General features: G+C 47.5%; 1 protein-coding gene across 5 annotated transcripts in view; it reads right to left on the bottom strand.

Annotated features, from left to right (window-relative positions):
- Positions 1 to 22,107, bottom strand: part of Eva1c (eva-1 homolog C) — a 78,369-nt gene that overhangs the window by 4,625 nt on the left and 51,637 nt on the right. For all 5 annotated transcript variants that reach the window (XM_046439104.2, XM_046439105.2, XM_046439107.2 and 2 more), the window contains 3 exons: positions 10,321 to 10,464; positions 3,986 to 4,066; positions 2,062 to 2,151 (listed from right to left, as the gene is read on the bottom strand). In XM_046439104.2, coding sequence (XP_046295060.1) covers positions 2,062 to 2,151; positions 3,986 to 4,066; positions 10,321 to 10,464 — 315 coding nt within the window. The remainder of the gene's footprint in view (positions 1 to 2,061; positions 2,152 to 3,985; positions 4,067 to 10,320; positions 10,465 to 22,107) is intronic.

The following is a 22,107-nucleotide window of genomic DNA, read 5'->3' as shown; positions in this document are numbered from 1 at the left end:
TGATTTCTGCGAGCAAGATGTGAGACGGCGGAAAGGATTGGAGAGAATTTCGAGAACTTTGATATCTCAAGGTCAGAAAGGCCCTGGGCCTCCAAATGTTAAGGGCACACCTCTTGGCTCAGGGAAGATGGAGCGATGGCTTTGTTGCTGATCCTGGGATCCTGGGGCTGGGGCTGTCCATGGCTCAGCTCCTCTGACCCTCAGCTTCTGAAGTGCAGAGTTGGGGGGCGTCAGAGCCCCATCTCTGGGCTTTGTTGCTATGGACTGAACTTTGTCCTCCCAAGTTCATTTATGAAGCCCCACCTTCAATGTGACGGGTATTTGCAGACGGGGCTTTAGGAGGGAATTAAGGTTAAAAGGAGATGGAAGGGTGGGGCTCTAATCTGGTAAGACTGGTGGTTTTACAAGAGGAAGATCCTCCCGACCGCTGTCATTCTAAGTCCCTCTCCCTCTCTCTGCCACGGGAGGACATAGCAAGACGGCAGCTGTCTACAAGCCAGGAAGAAATCGAATCTGCTGCCACCTTGATCATGGACTTCCATCCTCCAGAACTGTGAAAAGATAAGCATCCGTGGTTGAAGCCCGCGGTCTGTGGCCTCCGGTTATGGCAGCCTGAGCAGACGCAGGCAGTCATTGAGGGGAAACGAGGCCCCAGCAGAGCTCAGGGCACGGCCGCAGCTCAGCCCACGAGTCCTTCTCCTTCTCTTCCCCCCATGTTCTGTTTGAAGGAACCTCGTGATGCCTTTTCTCCAAGGGACTTTGAAAACCTGGGGATATTTCTGACAATGACCATCTTTCTGTGTCTTAACCGTAATAGTTCTCAGAATGGCAAGATGTGGAAACGGAAGGGTGGTTATAAAACAGAAAGAAACCAATAACCACATGACAAACCCACAGAAGGAAGAGTGCTCTGGAGAGACCATGGAGGAAGAGTGACAGGACCAAGCTCTCTCTCTCCTGTACTGAAATGCTTCCTCAAGCCTTATCTCCCTCTGAAGAAGGGTGATCCAAACCCAGTCCAGCTCCGTTGGCCTTGATAGGAAGGACATCATGCATTATATTAATGTGTATTTTACTGAGGGTCTCAGGCTTTGGCCTCTGATATGGTTTGGATAAGTGTCCCTCTAAAGTTCGTATGTAAAAGTTGGGTCCCCAGGGTGGTGCTCTGTGAAAGTGCTGTGGACCTAGCAGAAGGGCCTTAGGCCACTCAGGGCATGCACTTAGAGGTGATTGTGGAACCCTGGTCTCTTCCTCTCTGCTCTAATTCAAGATGTGACTGCTCAGTATGTCAGGTACCCCAGTAATCATGATGTGCCAGAGGCCCTACCAATGGGCCTACTTGGTTTTGGACTTAAGCCTCCAGAACTCTGAGCCAAAGTAAACCTCCCTTTACTTAGTAAGTGTCAGATATTCAGTTATAGCAATGGAAAGCTGACTAATACAACCCCCCTGACCAGGCAGGCAGGCACTGTTGAAACTTGGATCAACATGTCAAATTACTATCTGTCGTAAGCTAAGCAGGGAAGGTGGCAAAGATTGTTGGTGCCTCCCCAAAGAGGATCTTCCAGGCTGGGCGCAATCCTCCTGGCCCTGCTAATTCAGGAGGACTGAGTCTGATTGCTCCATGTGGGGAAGATTAACAAAGGAAACCGTGGCAACCACGAGAAATGACACTCGACTCGGAAAGTGACTCTGTCCTCGTGGGGCATGGCTTGTTTTGTTTACTTAAGAGGTTCCATTCTTTTTTCTTCAAGTTGGGGTGGAATTCAATAATCCCATGCCCTTCCCAAATTTTAGACCTGGGAAATGCATTCCAGCTTTTCAGTGGGGGAAACACCCGAGGAGCCCAGCCCCTAAACAGAGCAATTCTATCTGCGATTCTCTTGCCCGTTGCCTGGTTGCAGCTGTACCTGAATTCAGGTTTCTGGATCTCAGAGCTCGGCAGTTGCCATGTCAAACTAAAAGTCATTTTACCTGCGTGTTTCCATTGAATGGTGCATTTGTTAACAAGGCTTTAGTAAATCTGTTGGCATTCCAGGAGGCTCTGAGTCGATGACCTACCTCTAATGTAAGCAAACGCTGCCAGAGAGTTGCTAACAATAACTCCATCTTTCCACAGAACTTTTGACTCACTTGGGTCCAAGTTTATACCTGTTTTACAAATTAAAAAAAAGTACAAAAGAAGTTCATCAGAGCTGTTCATAGTACCCCTGCCAATTCCTTGTCCTGGACTACCAGAATAATTAAAAGTCACAAAATCAAACAAATGAGCCTCTTGCTATATGATGGACAATGAAGCCATTAAGAGTGCGCAGTAAGCAGTCCTTGAAAATACTGAGCGATAAAAGGGATTAGCAAATCCCTTTTAAAATGTGTCAGTGGCAAATTCAGGTGTGGCTCATCCACTCCACTGCAGAAGAGAACAAATCGATCTTTCCTTCCCAAAGGCAATGGCATTCATTGTGCCTCTGGGAGGCTTAATAGATAACGTCTAGGGTGAACCATGGACCTGCTGCCGGCTCCGTGGACCAGAGATAAGACAAACCTTGGATCCTGGGGGCAGGCACTGTAGGTCTGCTTTTTTGGAGCTCACAGAAGAATGGGGGAGGGTGGCCTGTGTACCTGCTGGCGAAACTGCCTGGATGAGTTAGCCAGCTGGTGCCGGGGCAGTCTGGGGGCTCAGGGGACCCCTGAGAACATCAGACAGGGCAGATGTCTATGAGAAAGATGGCATGGATTTCTCAGGTCCCCTCTGCAGGGGGACCAGGTATTCATGGTATCAGTGGGTCTGAGATGCAGAGCCTGGCAGAAAGCAGGGTCGTGGACTAAAGAACACGGAAGGACATTACCAGTGATTATTTTTAAGCTTTGAACTAGGGGTGATTTCTGTTTCTTGGTGTTTTCCTGTGTTTTTCATACCAAGAAGTTTATATAAAGGCGAATTATAGGGCTGGGGTTGTGGCTCAGTGGCAAAGCACTTGCCTAGCACGCGTGAGGCACTGGGTTCGATCCTCAGCACCACATTAAAATTAATAAATAAAATAAAGGCATTTTAAAAAAGCAAATTATACAGTTAGCCCTCTCTATCTGAGGGGGTCTGCATCTGTGGATTCAACCAACCACTGATCAAAAATATTCCCCCCAAAATTGCCTCTATACTGAACATGTACAGATTTTTTTCCTTGTCACATTTCCCTAAAAAAATATAATATAGCAACTATTTACATAGCACTGACATCTTATTGGGTATTATAATTAACCTCGAGATCTTTTAAAATATGCAGGAGGATGTGAGTAGGTCACACGCAACACTACTCCGTTTTGTATAAGGACATTGAGCTCCTGCTGATTATCTGTGGAGGGTTCTGGAACCAGTTCCCCACAGACACAGAGGGACATGGGTACTTTTATAATAATTAAGGGGAAATACCTAATAAATATAATAAAATAACACACTCACTACCCCAAACCCAGCATCCGAGGTGCTTCCTATTCTCTGCAGTTTCTCTCAGGAACCCCATGGGTCTGAAATCCATTCTAGATTTGAACAAAAATCAAGATTTCCATCCCTCCTTATTGACAGAAATCCAGGGAACACTGAAGAAGGAAGGTGGTGTGTGTGGAGGATGTAGGTCCTACCTGGCCCTGGCCCACCCAAGTTCCCAACAGGATCATCTTCGCTGACCACCAATGGGCTCATTGTATAATCTAATGTACGTCTGAGCAGATCCTTGTTCAAAGTGGCTTTTCTTTTAGGAAGCAAAAGGGGAATAGAGGGGAAGTTTATTCTACTTAATACTTTTATAAAATCAAAACCAAACCAAATGCTGGCTGCCGTCTGCAACCATTGGACTCCAGTACCGGCATTACCAGCGCAAGTAGCTCAAAACACCTCCTGATGTCCCCTGTCACTCTGGGCAATGTGTGCATGGTGGTGGTCAGGGGTTCTCTACCTTTACTTCAAGATCAGGGCCACCAACATTACCATGTTCAGCGTCCTTCTGCTTCAAAGAAGGCTTGAGGTTAACAATGGCTGGATCGATCGCAGTAAGAATGTTCTTGGGAACTAAAAGCCAAAAAGAAATATTTATATACTTGGTATATTTTTAAAATTTATACACTTAATATATGTTTAAGGTAGATAATATTTAAAATCCACTATTCAGATCGGTTCAAGAATCACTGCTTGTCAGATGCACACATGTACACACACCCATTCTCTCTCTCTCTCTCTCATACACACACACACACACACACACACCAATGGTGCCTGAGTAATCACCAAATATCCCAGAAAGGTGAAATTTTAGATCCATTTTTTCATTAATTAAAAAAGTGGAAAATAATAAGACTATGATGTATTCATCCCATGGAATACAATCTAATGATAAAAAGAATTAAGTAGTGATACATGTTTTGAACCTCAAGAACATGCTCAGTGGAAGAGGCCATTCACAAAAGATCATGTATTGTGTGCTTGCATTTATACGAAATATTCAGAAAAAGTAAATCTAGTGATAGAAGTTAGATTAGTTGTTCCCTGCATCCTCAATGAACGTGAAGAGAATTCCAGGACTCCATGCCAAAGTGATTCACTAAGTAGGATGAGAGGATTGCAGAGAGACAAGAGGAAGGCAGCCCCATAGACGCCTCTGGAGGTGGTTAAAGATTCCGCTGAACTGACCATAAGAATAAGTGGTCAGACGTCAGGATCCCCAGGCCCGGCAGCTGGCAGACGACAGCAGAGGCTGAAACAGAGCACAGCATGGATTTCTCAGGTCCCCACTGCAGAGGGACCAGGTATTCATGGGATCAGTGAGTCAGAGATGCAGAGCCTGGCAGAAAGCACAGTCAGAACTAAAGAACACAGAAGAACATTACCAGTAATTATTTTTAGGCCGAGTGCACTGCCTGCCACAGGCCCAGAGAGGGCAGAGGAAACCAAATAGTCTTGCAGCAGAAAATTGCTTCTTTTTATTTGTCCTTTCGCCCAGCTGATATCTGGGATAAGTGCTAACAGGAAATAGAAGTGAAGCCAACACAAACTGCAAGTTCAACTGCGTTGTTCTTTAAAAAGAATACATAAGACATCTTCGGCAGCGAGAAAACTTCATTTCCGTTCTTGGAGAGCTTAACTAAATTCTTCTGGGGATGTCTCAGGATCACCAACCAGAGAACATTCCTAAATTGGGAGCTCTCCAAGAGCGGGAGGCCCTGGCACCGTCGTGCCCACTAGTGAGGTCAAGTTCTGAAGAGACCCAGAGAAGATGCAGGGCACACTACCCATCCTGAGACCGTGGTAGTGTCCGGAGAGCTAAGCTGGGTTGCCAGGGGGATCCTTCCTTCCTTCCTTCCTTCCTTCCTTCCTTCCTTCCTTCCTTCCGTACTGGGGATTGAACTCAGGGGCACTCCACCTCTGAGCCATATCCCCGGCCCTATTTTGTATTTTCTTTAGAGACAGGGTCTCACTGAGTAGCTTAGTGCCTTGATTTTGCTGAGGCTGGCTTTGAACTTGTGATCCTCCTGTCTCAGCTTCCTGAGCCTCTGGGATTACAAGTGTGGGCCACCACGCCCAGAACAAGAAGCTTTCTAATCAAACCACCTCTCACTCCTTTCTGGGTCCTGAGAATTCTGTCCCTGGTTCCATGGCACCAGTAAGTCAGGACATGTCATCTCTCCCTACCAGGAGTGGCACTTCCTTGTCACATTTCTCTCGGCTCATTCTCAAAATGTGGCCTTAGGAGGCCCTTGGTTCTCTGCAAATGCCAGAGACTTTACAGGCATGAAAGATCAAGAATTTTATGGAGGATGCAAATAAAAACTACTCTAAGATCTCATCTCATCCCAGTAAGAATGGCAGCTATTATGAAGACAAACAGCAATAAGTGTTGGTGAGGATGTGAGGGAAAAGGCACACCCATACACTGCTGGTGGGACTGCAAATTGGTGCAGCCAATATGGAAAGCAGTATGGAGATTCTTTGGAAATCTGGGAATGGAACCACCATTTTACCTAGGTGTCCCTCTCCTGGGTCTATACTGAAAGGACTTAAAAACAGCATACTACAGGGACACAGCCACATCAGTGTTTATAGCAGCACAATTCACAATAGCGAAACTGTGGAAGCAACCTAGATGTCCTTCGGTAGATGAATGGATTTAAAAAATTGTGGCATATATACACAATGGAAAATTAGTCAGCAATAAAAGAGAATAAAATCATGGCATTTGCAGGTAAATGGATGGCATTGGAGGAGATAATGCTAAGTGAAGTCAGCCAATCCCAAAAAACCAAATGCCAAATGTTTTCTCTGATATAAGGTGACTGACTCATAGTGGGGTAGGCAGGGGGAGCATGGGAGGAATAGAAGAATTCTAGATAGCGCAGGGGATTAGCAAGGATGGTGGAATGTGATGGACATCATTATCCAAAGTACACGTATGAAGACACGAATTGGGTGTCAACATACTTGATATACAGAGATATGAAAAATTGTGGTATATTTGTGTAATATAAGAATTTGTAATGACAAAAAAAAAAACAAGACAAAGTACATGTATGAAGACACGAATTGGTATGAACATACTTTATATACAAAGATATGAAAAATTGTGCTCTATATGTGTAATAAGAATTGTAATGCATTCCACTGTAGTATATTTAAAAAATAAAATCAATTATGAAAAAAGAATTTTATAGAGGAGCTCAGAGAGGAAGGGTATTCTAGGAAGAGCTCTGCAGGATATCCAGACTCAAGGGATGGCATCGCCTGTGTCTGACACAGGTCATGGCAGGAAACTTGCTCATTTAGTATGAAAAAAAGGCTCTGATACTGAAAGAATAGTTTAAGATATTTAAATAACAGGTGTCAACATACCTGTCAGATTCTTCAAACCAGTTCAGAATAGGAGCAGGCACTGGGGTATGATTTATTATCATCTCTCAAACCTGCTCCTCTCCACTTCAGGTAGTTTCATGAAAACACCAGCAAAGTGCTCTTATGGAGCACCTAATATGGCTGGGCCCTGCTGTGGAAAGGTTGAACGATGCATCTAGCACAATCCTCTAGTAGCCTGGTAAAGATGTGTATTGTTTCCTTTCTAAAGATAGAAAGTGAGGGCTCAAAGAGGCACCATCCCCCAGGAAGGGCAAAGCCTCCACTCCTGGTGTGGTTCACACAACACCCTCACTCTCTCCACCATGCTAGACTGTCCCTGGCACATCCAGCCTTTGGGAATTGGATCAAAGATTATTTTAAAGGATTATAAAGATGGCAAAGTGATTCCTCCTCAGGAAGTCCCTCTTGAATCTGTGTGCCTGAAGCCAGACTCTAATGGACGTGAATGGTTTGCTAAATTTGGGCAAAACCCTCATCTTGATCAACTGATAGGTTGATTGACTGACTAAATAAACCTTCTGTGTCAAATTTGGATCAGTGCAGCTTTTAAGAAAGAAATCTCCATAAGTTGAACTTAGGACCTCAAATAATTCTTAACATCAGAGACAAAAATCGTTTGATATAACTGTAGACTATGTGGTGCCCAGATGGTTGGTATGTGGGCCTTTAAACGGTGGCCACTGTCCTCTCCCCAGTCCTCCAGGAGGAGCTGTGGGGCCCCAGGAAATTGTCAGGGTGGGGATGCTGGCCGTGTCTGCCTTGGTGACCCTTGGACCACAAGAGGACCCAGGGCCTGTGTGATGGGAAGGAGCCCTCCATGCAGAGAGGACCGGGGGTTGGGGAGCTGGCTGAGCCATGCAGGTCTGCCTTCCCACTGGGACAGCCCAAAATCCAGCTTCTCTATACAGTTTAGCTGATGGTAAAAATACAGAGTGAGGACCTCATATTGCAGCACTTTAAAGATGAGGACTTGAATGACGTGTCTCCAAATCCAATCAATGACCACAGGCTCTGAGCTCTGAGTGCCCTGACGTCAGCCGTGCTGCTGTAATTGGAACTGCAGAAGGCTCCCCGCCCACCCCCGCCCCAGGGCAAGGGCATGTGACAGTGCTGATGTCAACCACCCAGCCCAGATGCAGGGCGGAAATGCGGAGCCGCGAGGAAATGATGCTATAAAACGGGCAGGAATATTCTTTCTAAAATGCAAGTTCCTTGTGCTCCGTGAGAAAACCTTTCAGGGCTTCTCAGTGCTGTGAAGTACAAATAAACTTGAACTTCCCATCCCCCCCCCCATGAAGGCTGGAGCTCACCCCCCAGGCTTTGTCTATGCCCTGCCTTCTGCCTGCCCTTCCCTTCCCTTCTCCCCCTTTCACTCTGCAGACTCCCCCCGACACGTGGTCACACCTGCCTCAGATACCACACCCCCTGGGAAGCCCTCCTGATCCCTGGAGTCTCCCTGAGTGCCCTTCATGGCGCCATAACATAGAACCCCCATTTCCACTCTAGCCCCCACCTCCATGCCTGGCATGTCACTCATGCAATGAACACGCATGGCATGAATAAAGGTGAGACTGAAGCAGCACTCTCCTGTCCCTCTCTGACCCAAGAACTCAGCCACAGAGCTGAGCCACAGAGCAGTGGTTCATGCCTGATGAAGGCCAGCGATCGGACGTACAGACGCTCACACCTGCAGATTGTCTGGTGAGTCCCTTGATGCCTATCTCTTCCCTGACTGCCAATCTCATGAGGACGAGGACCATGTGCTTTGTTTGCCACTGAACCCTGAGCACCTGGCACAGCTCTGGGCTACAGAGAAGGCACGGGATGTGCAGAATGGGACACCCCGCCCCCACCCCCACCCCCGGTCCTGAAGTTCAGCTCGTCTTTTTGGTAGGAGCTAAGGGGAGCCACAGCCCTAGCAGAACAGGCCGGCAGAACCTGCTGCTCCTGGCTTGAAAGCATACTGGAAAAGTCACCTCATTGGCAGGCTCAAGCCCCGCTCCTCACTCAGACCCAGCTGAGGAGGCCTGCAGGTCTGGGACCTACGAGTGACGAATGTTGAGCTTCCAGGGAACCTCAGCCAGGAAGGGCTCTCCAGGTCACCCAGAGCTTTTTAGACACGGTGCAGGAAAAAAGACTGAGCCAGCCAAAGCAGCCTTCCTGTAGCAAATGTGGGTGCTACTATTTGGGGAATACACTTATCTAGTCATGTCACTGTACCTATTGTGGCCTTGACACTAGAGAAAGAATATTTTAGTTCAGCATATAGAAGTCTGGAGATGCAAGGGGGTCTTACCAGCCACAGAAAGGAATGAAGCACTGCCACATGCTCCAGCATGCTTAAACTGTGAAAATACACACCAAAGGTTACACACTGTATGACTCGAGTTATAGGAAATGTGCCGAAGAGACGAATCCCTGAAGACAGACAGGTGGCAGCCCGGGGGGGGGGGGGTTCAGGGGTGTAAGGGTAGATTCGGGGGGTTGGGGGACGCTGACTGATAAAGGGCATGGCATTTCTTTGGGGGTGATCAGAATGTTCTTAAATTGTTTGTGGTGATGGTTGTGCAAATTCCAAGTACCAACTAAAAACCATTGATTTGTACGTTTGAATGAGTGACTCGTGTGGCTTGGGCATTACATCTCAATAAAGCTGTATCAAGAGTAACAACCACACAAGGCTGGAGATGTTTGTCAGGGGAAAAAGGTATCAAGCTCTTCTTTATAGAACTCTTTTCTTTCCTTTGCTTTGTGCTCATTTAAAAAAAAAATCTACGTATTAGTCTTACAGAGTAGAGATCTACAGTTCCCTCAGAAGAATAACGAACGGCTGGCTTTTAAGTAGTTTTATGGAATTAGAATCTAAACAAAGCAAGCATTTCATTCTATTATTTAAAGACACTAGAAAAACAAAGTAATGCTGTCATACAACCCTTTTAATTGATTTGGGGTAAGCATTTGATCTGTTGACTCAGTGCTGAGGGTACGTAGATAAAAGAGCTGTTGGCAGCACAGACAGTCAGTCATTTAGGGCCCCAGAGCAGCTCTAGAAGGTTAAGTAGGAGCCAGGCCATTCTTCGGTGAACTTGCATGACACACCAATAAATTTTCAAGCTGCGTAAGAACCCAGATTGCAATCGCTGTTCCCGGTGCTAGTCCTTTTCCTACCCCCACCTCCTGCCAATCAGATTGCTACGACCTTAAACTCTGACCAAAGAAAATTCTATTACTTATCTGATGTGAATGCCATAAACAAGAATCAGGACTAGAGAGGGGGTCTGGAACGTCTGGGATGGCCAAGCTGTCTCAGAAGTGGAGTCCTTTGGCTCCTTGGCTCCATGCAAACTCCTTTGGTTGACACAATCACATCACCTCCCAAAGAGGCAGCGTCTTGGAGTAGCTGGGTCAAGGTTCATTCTTACCGCATGCGTAGGTAACTGTGAGGTATTTCTTCACTCCTGGCAGACAGGGGCTTCCGAAATGGTGATTGTTGACGGGGATTTTGCATCTCTGCTTCCCGTAGCACCTTCTGGACAGTACTTGTAAGGCGGAGTAAGACACACAGTCTGTAAGGGAAAATGAACTTTAGGGTTCATTCCACACTAGGTTGTCACCAGCTATGGCATCTCTGTAAGTACATATACAGACTTCAAATCAGATGAAGGTAGTTCCCCTGCTTATCCTTTATTCTCATTAAAGAACCCAACATGGCAAATGCCATAATATCAATCTTCTTTATAGCTGAATAATATTCCATTGTGTATATATACCACATTTTCTCTATCATGCTTAGTGAAATAAGCCAATCTCAAAAAAAAAAAAAAAACCAAAAAACAAAGACAGAATGTTCTCTTTGGTATGTGAATGCTAATTCACAATAAGGCATGGGGGAAATAGAAATCCATTGGATTAGACAAAGGGAATGAAGGGAAGAAAGGAGGAATGGGAATAAGAAAGACAGTAGAATGAATTGCACATAACTTTCCTAGGTTTATATATGAACACACGATCAGGGTAACTCCACATCATGTTCAACCCCAAGAATGGGATCCTAATTAGAATAAGTTATACTTCACGTATGTATAACGTGTCACAATACACTCTACTGTCATGTATGTCTAAACAGAAGAAATTTTTAAAATCATGTAATAAAAAATGGGCTGGTGTTTGAATGCTCTTTAATGAGCTGGGCAGCACCAGCTCTGTGGTCCTGTACTGGAAGGCCCTGAGCTTGGTTTAAGGCCCTCCATCTTGAAATTCTGATGCCCTTTTGAAAAGGGAACCTGAATTCCTGCTTTGCACTGGACTCTACAAATTATGTCATTGGTCCTGCATACGGAACAGATCAAACATGCAGAACACTGAATGGGGGTTCTTGGTTTGTTTACAACCTTTCCCACTCTTTGGAATATTTAATTTGTTTATTCTAAGACTCCCTCTCCCCTACATGGACATAAGCTCCGTACAGGAATACTTCTCTCTTGTTTATCATCTAACTGCTACTGCCTGGCCCACTGCAGGAGCCCAATAAATAACTGATGGATGAATAAATGAAATGAAATAATAAAGACAAAAATGTGTTTTCCAGCCCCCTGACACAATGCCATCATAGTTAGTATTAACTGATCACTGATTTCTCTGGTTTCCATGTGTCCCCCATACCTAGATCATGTGTTGGAAACTTAACCCTCAAAATCATCTGATAGTGGTGTGTGGAGGTGAGGCTCTTTAGCTCTTTAGGATTAAATGAAGTCATGAGGGGGCGATCCCCATAATGTCATTCATGCTTTTACAAGAAGAGGAAGAGAGACCCCAAGCCAGCAGGATCACTCTGTCTCACCATGTGAAACCCTCTGCATTAGAACCAGAAAGAAGACTCTTGCAGAATCTACTGCCATACTCTTGTACTTTTCAGCTTCTAAAACCTTAAACCAAATATACTTCTATTCTTTATAAATTACCCAGTCTCAGGTGTTTTATTATAGCAACAGAAAATGGACTATTATACCTATAGAGGATGATGTGCTGTGCTATGTACGGTTGGAAAAAAAAACCCAAGAAGACCCCTCCCTTGCCTTCTCAGGATGTGCAGTGGAGTTGGATAGACAAAACCCATATGTGAGACCAGTGTCTAATAGGTCACCAAGGGACACTGTGAATGAGTGTCAGCAAGGAGTGGTCCAGAAAAGAGGACCTTGAGGTCAAGAGCCAGAGGGATCACTGTGGACCAGAGAGGTCAAGACAGGCTTTGGGGTGGGGAGGGGCTTGGTCATGGAAGAAACAGCATGAGTTGGCAGAGGCAGGCCAGAGAGAAATGTATGAACAGAGGTGAGAGGACCAGGAGCAACCCAGGGGCTGGCTGTGAGCTGCAAAAGTGTGTGGGTGGGGCAGCCACAGCGAATGAAGCAAACTGGGGCAGGACCGAGACGGCCTCTGACTGCTCAGCGAACGCATTTGAACTTCCTTCTGCAAGCAACTGGTAGCCTAAAGAAATGACCTGACACTAATGACCACTGGGGTCAGGGGACAGGATGACCTGGAGAGAAATGGAAATAAAGACAGGGACAACAGTCTGGAATCCATTTTAAATATGCACAGTGGGGGCAGCTGAGGGTTTGAAGAGCAGGGAATGGAAAAGGAGGGAATTTTAGAGACCTTGCAAAATTCAACCTAGTTATAATGTTATGACAGCTGACATTGGGCCAGTACTGTTCTTAACAGCCTATGTTGATTGATTTAATGTTCCCAATGGCCCTATGAGAGAGGCTTTTGATCTCTCTCTCTCTCTCTCTCTCTCTCTCCCTCTCTCTCTCTCTCTCTCTCTCTCTCTCTCTCTCACACACACACACACACACACACACACATTTTAGGGATGAGAAAGTTCTAGAACCTCACACAGCTAGAGAGTAGTGGGACATGGACATGAAAATTGCCAAGGCTCCTGAGCCTACGCTACTGAGCTCTGAGCTCTGTCCTCCAGGTGACTGGTGGAGCGCAGGTGAGGGAGCTCTCCAGATAAGGGCAGATCTTGAGCTGTGGGACTGGGACGCTGTGGTGCTGCTGACCATGATCGAGGAAGCCGTAGGAATGGGCAGTTTGCAAACAAGAAATACCGTCCTGCATTCAAGATGGAAAGGGGCTTTCAAGAGGATGTGCAGATGTGGAGACGGCGAGGACAGGCTCAGGCTGGGGAGCCCAGGGGCTGGTGGTCAGGGGAACAGAAGCAAGAGTCGTGTGTGTGTCTGCTCACATCTTACAGGACAATCTCCTCTATCCTCCTCTCTAACAACCCCCCTGCCCTCCCCTACCCAGGCCTGTCTCCAGCCTGGTCTCTCTCCTTCTGGAAAGGGCCTGCTGTGCCCCTTGCCTCTGCTGCACCTCCCCACCCCTCAGTGTCCTCTGTCCCACCCATGCCCTGAAACTGATCCCTTTCCGAGGATCACAGGAACCAACAATTGTCACATCCAAGAGGTGGAAGCCAATCCCAGTTTCTCTCTGTCTCTGGAACTTCTGGTGCCTGAGCTCTTGTTGGAGGATTTCTTCCCAACCTTGGTGCCCTGGTGCCCTTTACCCCAGTTTGTCTCCAATTCCTCTACGCAGAGCCTCTGCAGTGCTGCCACCCAAAGCAAGCTCACTCCCTGATCTGGGCTCTCTCTCCCATGTCCTCCATCTGGGCTGCAATTCTGTCCCTGTTGCTGCCAAACCACTGGATTGCAGCTCTCGGTTGGGGCCCATCTTCAGAAGACCTTGAGCAATGATTGCCCAGACTGCACTTGCGGAACGTCTCCCTCTGGTGTGTGGACCAAATGTACCCTCTCGCCACATGACCCCGCCAACATCCAATCAGCACCACCCTCCCCTGCCTGCTCTCCAGGTTACCTTCTCAGATTCCTGCTGCCTGTCTGTCTCTGTGGCTGGTAGAAACACTTTCACAGGAGCCTCAATGGAAAGCTCTGCTCCCCCCTGCTCCTCCTCACACCCTCCCATCTGATGCAGGGCATGAGGAGCCAGGAGGATTAGAGAGAAGAAAGTGAAACGGAAGAGGATACCTGATGAAGGGAGGGGAGGTGCAGGAGGGGAGGTGTGGCTGCAGTTTCTGAAAGCCAGGGCCCAGGGGCAGCGGGGCAGGAGGTGGACAGTCAGGCCAACAGAGAGCCAGCGGGTGGGGGGAAGAAGCGTGCCCTGGATGTGCTCATCTGGTGCTTTCAGAATGGGCCACGGAAAACGTGGGTCAGGCTCTGGGAGGGCCCGGGAGGGAGCAGCAATACCCATAAGTGTGTGGAGTGAACAAATGACCCTGGACGAACGTGGACGGTTTGTCATGATCCAACCCTCACTGTGGGTGAGTGGGCATGGAATGGCACTGGAGATGGCAGGGGATGTGAGTTCCTCCGGTGGGGCTGGCTGTGCGTACACAGAGGCACAGCTGTGGGTGGTGATGGGTGAAGTCTTACAGAAACCACGGTGTTGGCACAGAAGCCAGGTGGGGTTGTGCTGTGGCTGGAGGTGTCCCCCAGAGTCTGTGTGCTGTATACTCACTCCCCAAATTCATATGTCCATGGTACATGGAGGTGGGGCCTTGGGAGGTGATAGGATTAGGTGAGGTCATCATGGTGGGGCCCCCATGATGACATTAATGGCTTTATAGGAAGAGGCAGATAGACCTGAGCTAGCACGATTGCTCTGTCTTGTCCCGATGCCCTTCACTGTGTTATGACACAGCAAGAAGACCCTCACCAGATGCCATGTCCTTGGACTTCCTGACCTCCAGAATGGTAAGCTAAATTCTTTGTAAATTAGCCAGTCTGTGGTATTTTGTTATAGTAACAGAAAACAACCTGAAGCTAAAATCACAAATCAATAAATATATCTGCTGAGAAAAAAAGGGGGTCAGGAAAAAAAGCAAGTAATGGAGGGATTCAGGGCGCAGGTAACCTCAATGGCTGATCCACAGAGAGGTTAATGAATGTGATCAAACGGGCCAGTACAGACGCTCAATCAATAAATGGCGGCTCCTTTGCCAGGGATGCTGGCATCAACTCTATTCCAAGGAGCCCCAGCATTCTCAGGAAGCAGCTTGGGGACTACACAGGGTAAGTAAAGGGAAGGAGCACGTTTCATGGACGCTCCACTTTCATCTCTGGGTCAGCTGAAGAGCTGTCAAAGAGTCTGGTCCAAAAGAAATCTCTATGGCTAACCACTAAAATCTCCAGTGGCTAAACACTGTAACCATTGGGAAGACAACGACCTTTAGGAAAAGACGATCAAATATATGTATTTGGCCCTCTGTATCTCCAAGTTTCACATCCAAACAACCACACGTAGAAAATATTTCTTAAATTCCTGAAACTTCCAAAAAGCAAAGCTTGAGTTTGCCGCACTCTGAGTACTATGCTGAATCCACAGGAATGAAGTGGTGCACATTAGGCAGCAGAAGTAACCTTCAGATGATCTGAAGTTACAGAGGACATGCATAGTCGGTATGCAAATACTACAGCATTTCATTTAATGGTCCGAAGGGTCCTGAGCCATCCCCAGCAGATTCTGAGAGATAACTGTATACACATCACCACTAATGGTGAGGACTATTATAAAAAGAAGGATTTGGATATATTCATGGAGGTTCTGGTCTATATGCCTGATAATTAGGAAGCTGGTCACACCGCAGGAACTCAACCAATAGGTATTTTACAAATGAACTAGTGCGTTGAAATAAGCAGCCTGGCCCATCAGGCAATGCATACATCCCATGTATCTGGCTCTAGAATGTGGGGTTTGGGGGGGAAGGGGAGCCCCTGATCTGTACGTTTGAATCTGGGCTGAGAAGAGCTGTCTCCAGGGAACTTGTTCAACTGTCATTCTTCCGAGTGGCGCGTGGGTCAGCTCTCCTCAGCAATCCACCCTGGGCTTGGAGTGAATCCCTCCTTCCCTGCCGGCCTCAAAATACTCCAGCCTAAAGGAGGCAACTTGCCAGCCTCCTCTCTTGGTTCCTTCTGGGTGACAAGTACCCAGAGCAAGTCAAGAAGTTGATAAAGCTGGAACAGACTGTTTTATGAGCCTATCTACACCAAGTGCCAGAAATGTCAAGTACATCCTTGGGAAGAGCAGGTTTACCTCTACTGCAAGTTGAGCATCCATAATCCCCAAATCTGAGATCCAAAATGCCTCAGAATCTGAACTGACTGAAGGCCAACGTGACCACCCCGTGGAAAATTTCATACCGTGAAATTTTGTTTCCTCCACAAAATTATTTAAAATATTGTATGAAATCACTTCCAGGCGCTGCGAAGAAGCTTTCTATGAAACAGAAATCAATTTCACATTCAGACTCGGGTTCTGTTCCCAAGGTATCTCATTGTATATATATGCAAATGTTCCAAAATCCGAAACGCAGAATCCAATGCAAAAGACCCCATGTCCCAAGCACCTGGATAAGGGACACTCAGCCAGCGGTGCAGTGGGGAGTGCATCACTCGGGTCCTTGAGTCACCCAAGGCTCAAGTTAAGGTTTAATAAAGGTGGGGCTGGGAGGAGGATGCGGGGCACCATGAAGGACCCAAGGAAAGGAACAGAGAAGAGAGATTGCCCCATCTCCTCAAGGGGCCGGGGCACAGCGGGGGAAGCTCCACAGAAAGGGAGGCTGGATGGAGCTGGGGCCTTGGGTTGAGCGTGGTCAAGCTTCTGTGGTGCTGAGAGGAATGTCCTGCCAGACGAGAGCCCTGGGGAAGGAGAGGGTGTGCTCCCTCGCTGCCCACCCAGCGCTCGGTGTCCCACGAGGCTGGTGCAAAGCGACTGTGAACTGAAGGCCCACATAATGTTGGTGTTCTCTTCAGCTGTCCCTGAGCGTCCCCAGAAGACGGCCGTGGTTTAGACTGAATGTCATCTACCTGAAGCAGCCGCAAGGGGCAGAACAGAGCAGTGGCCAAGGGCATGGCCTCGGGCCAGCTGAAGCCTCAGTTTCCCACTCGGACAGTAAAGGTTCTAGGAGTTGATTCAAGGTTGCGACAGGAAGTGAAACCCTTCAAGTACAATGTCTGATGCTGGTACCCACTGTTTCCCGTCACCTTCGTCTTCATCAGGCCACTTTACTTAGATGGTGTTAAAGTACAGATTTTAAGCGTCCCCTAAAGAGCCATGTACTAAAGGCTTGGTCCCAGGCTGGCACTATTGAGAGATGTGGAACCTGTGGGCGGTAGGCCCAGTAGAAGGTCTTCAGGTCATTGGTGGTGTGCCCTCCATGGGGTGATGGGACTTCAGCCCCTTCCTCTTCTTCTCTCATTGGTGCCCAGGCCACGAGGTAGGCAGCTTTGCCATCCCATGTGCTCCCCACCATGATGTGCTGTCCCACTACAGCCTCAAAAGCAACCAGGCCAACCAAGCATGCACTGAAACCTCTGAAAACATGAACCCAAATAACCTCTCTGCCTTTACAAGTTGATTATATCTGGTATTTTGTTATAGTAACTGGAACTGATAACAGACAGGAAAGTGGGACTTTTGAAATAGGCCTAGAGGACTTTGACAACTGATAGTCTAAATTATACTCCTTCTTTGGTCCTGTGAAATGAAAAGAAGCATAGATGGTCTGTTGTGCAGAAGTAAATATTAAGACCTGTATATAGAAAAAAAATGGAAGGAGATTCACAAAGACGGTCATAGAGGATATTGTTTGTTAGAGGGAATGATGCAAGATTCCCTCTCACCCCTACTGATTTTAAGGTACTTTCCAAGTTTTCGTAAGTTAACATTGCTTTAAAATAAGAAAGTATAAAATGAACTTTCTCAAAAAGTAGGATAAGATTCATGCCTGGACAGAAGACAGATTTTGAGTAGCAAGTCTCTTGGAGGCATTTTTTTTTCATAGCGTAACATTTTCTGTACATATTATATTAACTATTCTTTGTAAAACTTAACTTGCCCCAGAAGCCATGAGAAGTTTCTCTAGAGTAAAGACATCCTCTCGATGTTCCTGCGGTTTATTTTTTTTACTGCTTTGTGGACGTACAGGGCTGATTAAGGATATTTTTGTTGTCTTTAGGAGTCTGGTTGTTATTTGGGGTTCTTGGCTGAGCACATTTACCAGCTGGGAAAAACAAAAGATTCTGTTTCTCCTCAAATAAGCTCAACTGCAGTCCAGGAGCCTGAGGCGGCCCAAAGCCCCTCCCCCACCAGACCATGACAGTCAAGAGAAGCCCAGTGCAGCGGGGTCCCAGTGCAGCGCGGGTCCCAGTGCAGCGGGGGTCCCAGTGCAGCGGGGGTCCCAGTGCAGCGCGGGTCCCAGCGCAGCGGGGGTCCCAGTGCAGCGCGGGTCCCAGCGCAGCGGGGGTCCCAGTGCAGCGGGGGTCCCAGCGCAGCGCGGGTCCCAGTGCAGCGGGGGTCCCAGTGCAGTGCGGGTCCCAGTGCAGCGCGGGTCCCAGTGCAGCGGGCTGTGCGGGGAATTACCAACACTCTTAGAAGGTCAATGTTTTAAAACATGATTCTTCTTGTTTCCTCTTTTTTTCTGTTAATTTTTCATATTAAAAAAACACAGATAAGCCAAAACCGGGAGAAAAAAAAGATCTCCAATAAATCCTGCTATCAAGAAAAAAAATTGACCCTTAAAGAACATTCCTCCCTTTTCTGTGTGTGAAAGTCCTCCATCAATGGCCGCACGTCATTTCACCATGGATGATACTCCTTCCTACGCAGTAATATATTTGTGAATGTTTTAACATAAGCATTATCTTAAAAGAGCTGCACTTTTTTTTTTTAATATTTATTTTTTAGTTCTCGGCGGACACAACATCTTTGTTTGTATGTGGTGCTGAGGATCGAACCCGGGCCGAGTGCATGCCAGGCGAGCGCGCTACCGCTTGAGCCACATCCCCATCCCAAAGAGCTGCACTTTTAATTTTTTTTTTTATTTTGTGGATGTGACAACATCCATAAAGCATAAGCATGGTAGCTTCTGTAGGAGTTCTTGGTGTTGGATTCCTTTGTCAGAGGGTATTAAAAACATTAGGGCTTGAGTCACAGACTCCAAACTAGAATCCAGAAAACTGGCTCTGGTACATATCACTGCCAGAATTGTACAAGTGTCCTCTACACATTGTACTTTCATAGAGCTTTGTGGATAAATGTGCCAGACCATATTCTTTAAAGCTAACAGAAGAAGAGGGGGGAAAAAGACTCACAGTGGTGCACACCTGCAATCCCAGCAACTCGGGAGGCTGAGGCGAGAGGATTGCAAGTTCGAGGCCAGCCTCAGCAATTGAGCAAGGCTCTAAGCAACACAGCAAGACGACCCTGTCTCAAAATAAAAATCAAAAGGGCTGGGGAGATGGCTCGGTGGTAAAGCACTCTTGGGTTTGATCCATGATCCCCAGTAGGAGAAATAAGGACTCCCGGGAATAAGCTGATGGGAGGTCTTGGGGCCATTGGTGCAGTGGACAGGTTTCCGCGGGAGTGAAAGAAGTTATCTCAGTGAAAGAACCCACAGTGTGGTTTCAGGAAATGGCCCAAGGTGATTAAGGTCTGACTCAGGTTTGACCAGGTCCTTGCTGACACTGAGCTCTGACCCATTCGCAGGGTTTTGCCATGTCTGTCCAGGGTTATTTCCCTCCCACGCTGATCTGCTTTGCGCCCTGTGCTGCTGGCTGACTAGACTCCCCTCCCGTCCCCAACACGTGTGATAACAAGGTCTTCAACCACTCCAGCTTTGAGTTTTGGCAGTTGTTGAACACTGAAACTGCAGTTAATCCCTCTGTACAGCCTGTGTTTATTTAGATAATTGGGCTGGCTGCTCTGAAGTGGCCCATCTTGGCAGTGGGAGCTCCTGGCACCCCTGATCTTTGGCTGAAACGCCCAGACCTGCCCACACTTGGCCTTGGGACAGCCTGAGCCCCGCCTCTGCGGCCCATCCTCTTATTAAGGAAATAGCAGAATCCCTGGATCCTTCCCAGAAAATGTAACCGCAGCAGGAAGTGACGCCCCGTCGTGGACGGCCCACCGGGCTCAGTTCTGAATCCCATGGCCTCCTTCTTTGGGAAGGCTCACGCTTTCTCGTGTGAATGCCGTGTGCTCATGTTCACGGCTCATGCTCACTGGGGACTGACGAGGAGCCACAGATTTCATGCCTTCCTTTCCGGTTCCCTTCCACCGGATGAGGCCTAAGTTCCAATGGGCCCGAGTCGCTCCAAGACCTTTCATAAATGCCTCTGGGCAAGCCACCGTCTAAAGGAACTCAGATCCGTCTCTTGACAGATCCCGCAGGAGAGGACGATGTCGCTTTTTGAAGAAGGTCTCACACTGGCTTGTTCGGTCTTCCTTTTTACTCTAGAGTGTGGACATCCCTCTGTGTTGGTTTGGGAGAGCGGCTGTGACACGTGCCACAGACTGGGAGGCTTAAATACCAGAAATGTGTGTCTGGGGGCGGGGAGCAAGATCAAGATGTCAGCAGGCTGGTTTCCTCGGAGGCCTGGCTCCTTGGCTTGCCGATAGCCGTCTTCTCCCCGTGTCTTCACACAGCCATCGCTCTGGACAAACCTCCTCTTAGAAGGACGCCAGTCATCTTGGATTAGGGCCCATTCTTATGACCTCATTTTGCCTTAATCACCTCTTTAAAGACCCCATCCCCAAATAAGGCCACATTCTGAGGGACAGGGTTAGGGCTTCAATGTATGCGTTTTGGAGGGGAAGAAGTAACCCAAAACAGCCTTCAAGGTGATTCCTGGTGTAGCCTCTTCCCACAAACCCTAAGAGGGTCTGTGTGCCCAGGAGAGTGTGGCTGAGGTCAGAGTAGGCAGCTCTAACTGCTCTCTGCATAACCTTCTTGGGAGAAGCCAGATGCCATGTTTCCTTTTAAACAATAAAATTTTGGAGTATTTTGTTACATAGTCATAGAAAATGGACATGCATTTTGATACCTGGAAATGGATGGCTGGGGTAACAGAATCCTAAACTGTGGGAATGCCCCCGGACTAGGTGACAGAGCTGAGCTGGGAGGACCCTGAGGGGGGTTTAGGGTAAGTCTGGGGGCCTTGAGGAGAAGCCCAGCCTCTGTAGTCTTTGTGCCCTTTGGTCGCGTGTGGCCTCGGAGCAGAGCTTGGATTCTATGGGGAATGGCAGGACATGCTGGGACGTTCCCTGAGGGGCCTGGGCTGCCCTCGCCCCTGATTTTGGTCTTGAGCAGCTGTATCTTTACCTTTTACTCTGCTGTGCCACACAAATATAACCATCTGTGTGTGGGATGATGGGAGAAGGTTGGGAAGCTCTGTTCAAGACAAGGGTGTGGTGTGTGACCCATTGTGACCACTTCACGCCTGCCTCCCCATGCCTGGCTGTCTTGATGCAATTCCAAAAGGGGCAGCTGAAGACATCATGCCCAGAACACGGGGGCACTGCCCTCCCCCCTCTGCACCCAGGACAGAGGCTGTTTTGAGGCAGGAGTGAGTACCCTCAGATTCTTGGGAACGTTCAGTAGGAGCATGTGTCCCCTTGGAAGGATCCCAACAGCCAGGCAGCCCTGGGGATGCTTGTAGGGGCATGATAGCATCTGATTCATAACTTCGTGATCACATGCACACACATCCTGACTTCTACCAGAGGCCCCTCTACACAGCCGCTTGGTCCCTTCCTCTGAAATTTGTTCTGCATACAATATACATGGAATAGAAAAAGGTACCAGCCCTGCACAATGAACCAGAACTACAACCTCAGAAATAATAGACTGCGGGAAAAGCACACGAAGGGCTACTCTCTGTACTCTTCCAAGAGGCCATAAAAATTTGTAAAATCAATCTATCAATCAATAAAAATCCCAACAGAAAAAAAAAAGAAAAAGGTTGCAGAGATCATGTGTGCAAATATGAACACAAGAATCTCAAAACCATGGGGAAATGTTCAAGGTCATCCATAATTCAAGAAACAAATGAAAATGGTGTTGCAGGATCATTTTACACCTCTCAGATTGGAAACAGCCAGGAAAATTGTACATATGGCTGCCAGAATTGTAGGCAAAGCCGCAGCTGTGCCTCACTGGTTACACACAGAAGGTGGTAGGAGAAGATTTTGGAAAGAACTCTGGTGATACACATGAAGAACTGTAAACATGCCCATGCCCTCGTCGGTAGAAGATGTCTGAGAATGTCTCCCAAGAAAATAATCTAGGAGAAAGAAAAAGCTACAAACACAAAGTCATTATACGTTACTCAGAATATTACTCAGAATAT

The sequence above is a fragment of the Marmota monax genome, unplaced genomic scaffold (genome assembly GCF_021218885.2).
Source record: "Marmota monax isolate L192 unplaced genomic scaffold, Marmota_monax_Labrador192_F-V1.1 WCK01_AAM20220418_F8-fsc00125, whole genome shotgun sequence".
Taxonomy (NCBI): domain Eukaryota; kingdom Metazoa; phylum Chordata; class Mammalia; order Rodentia; family Sciuridae; genus Marmota; species Marmota monax.
The sequence above is the reverse complement of the archived record's forward strand: the minus strand, read 5'-3'. Positions and strand labels throughout refer to the sequence as shown.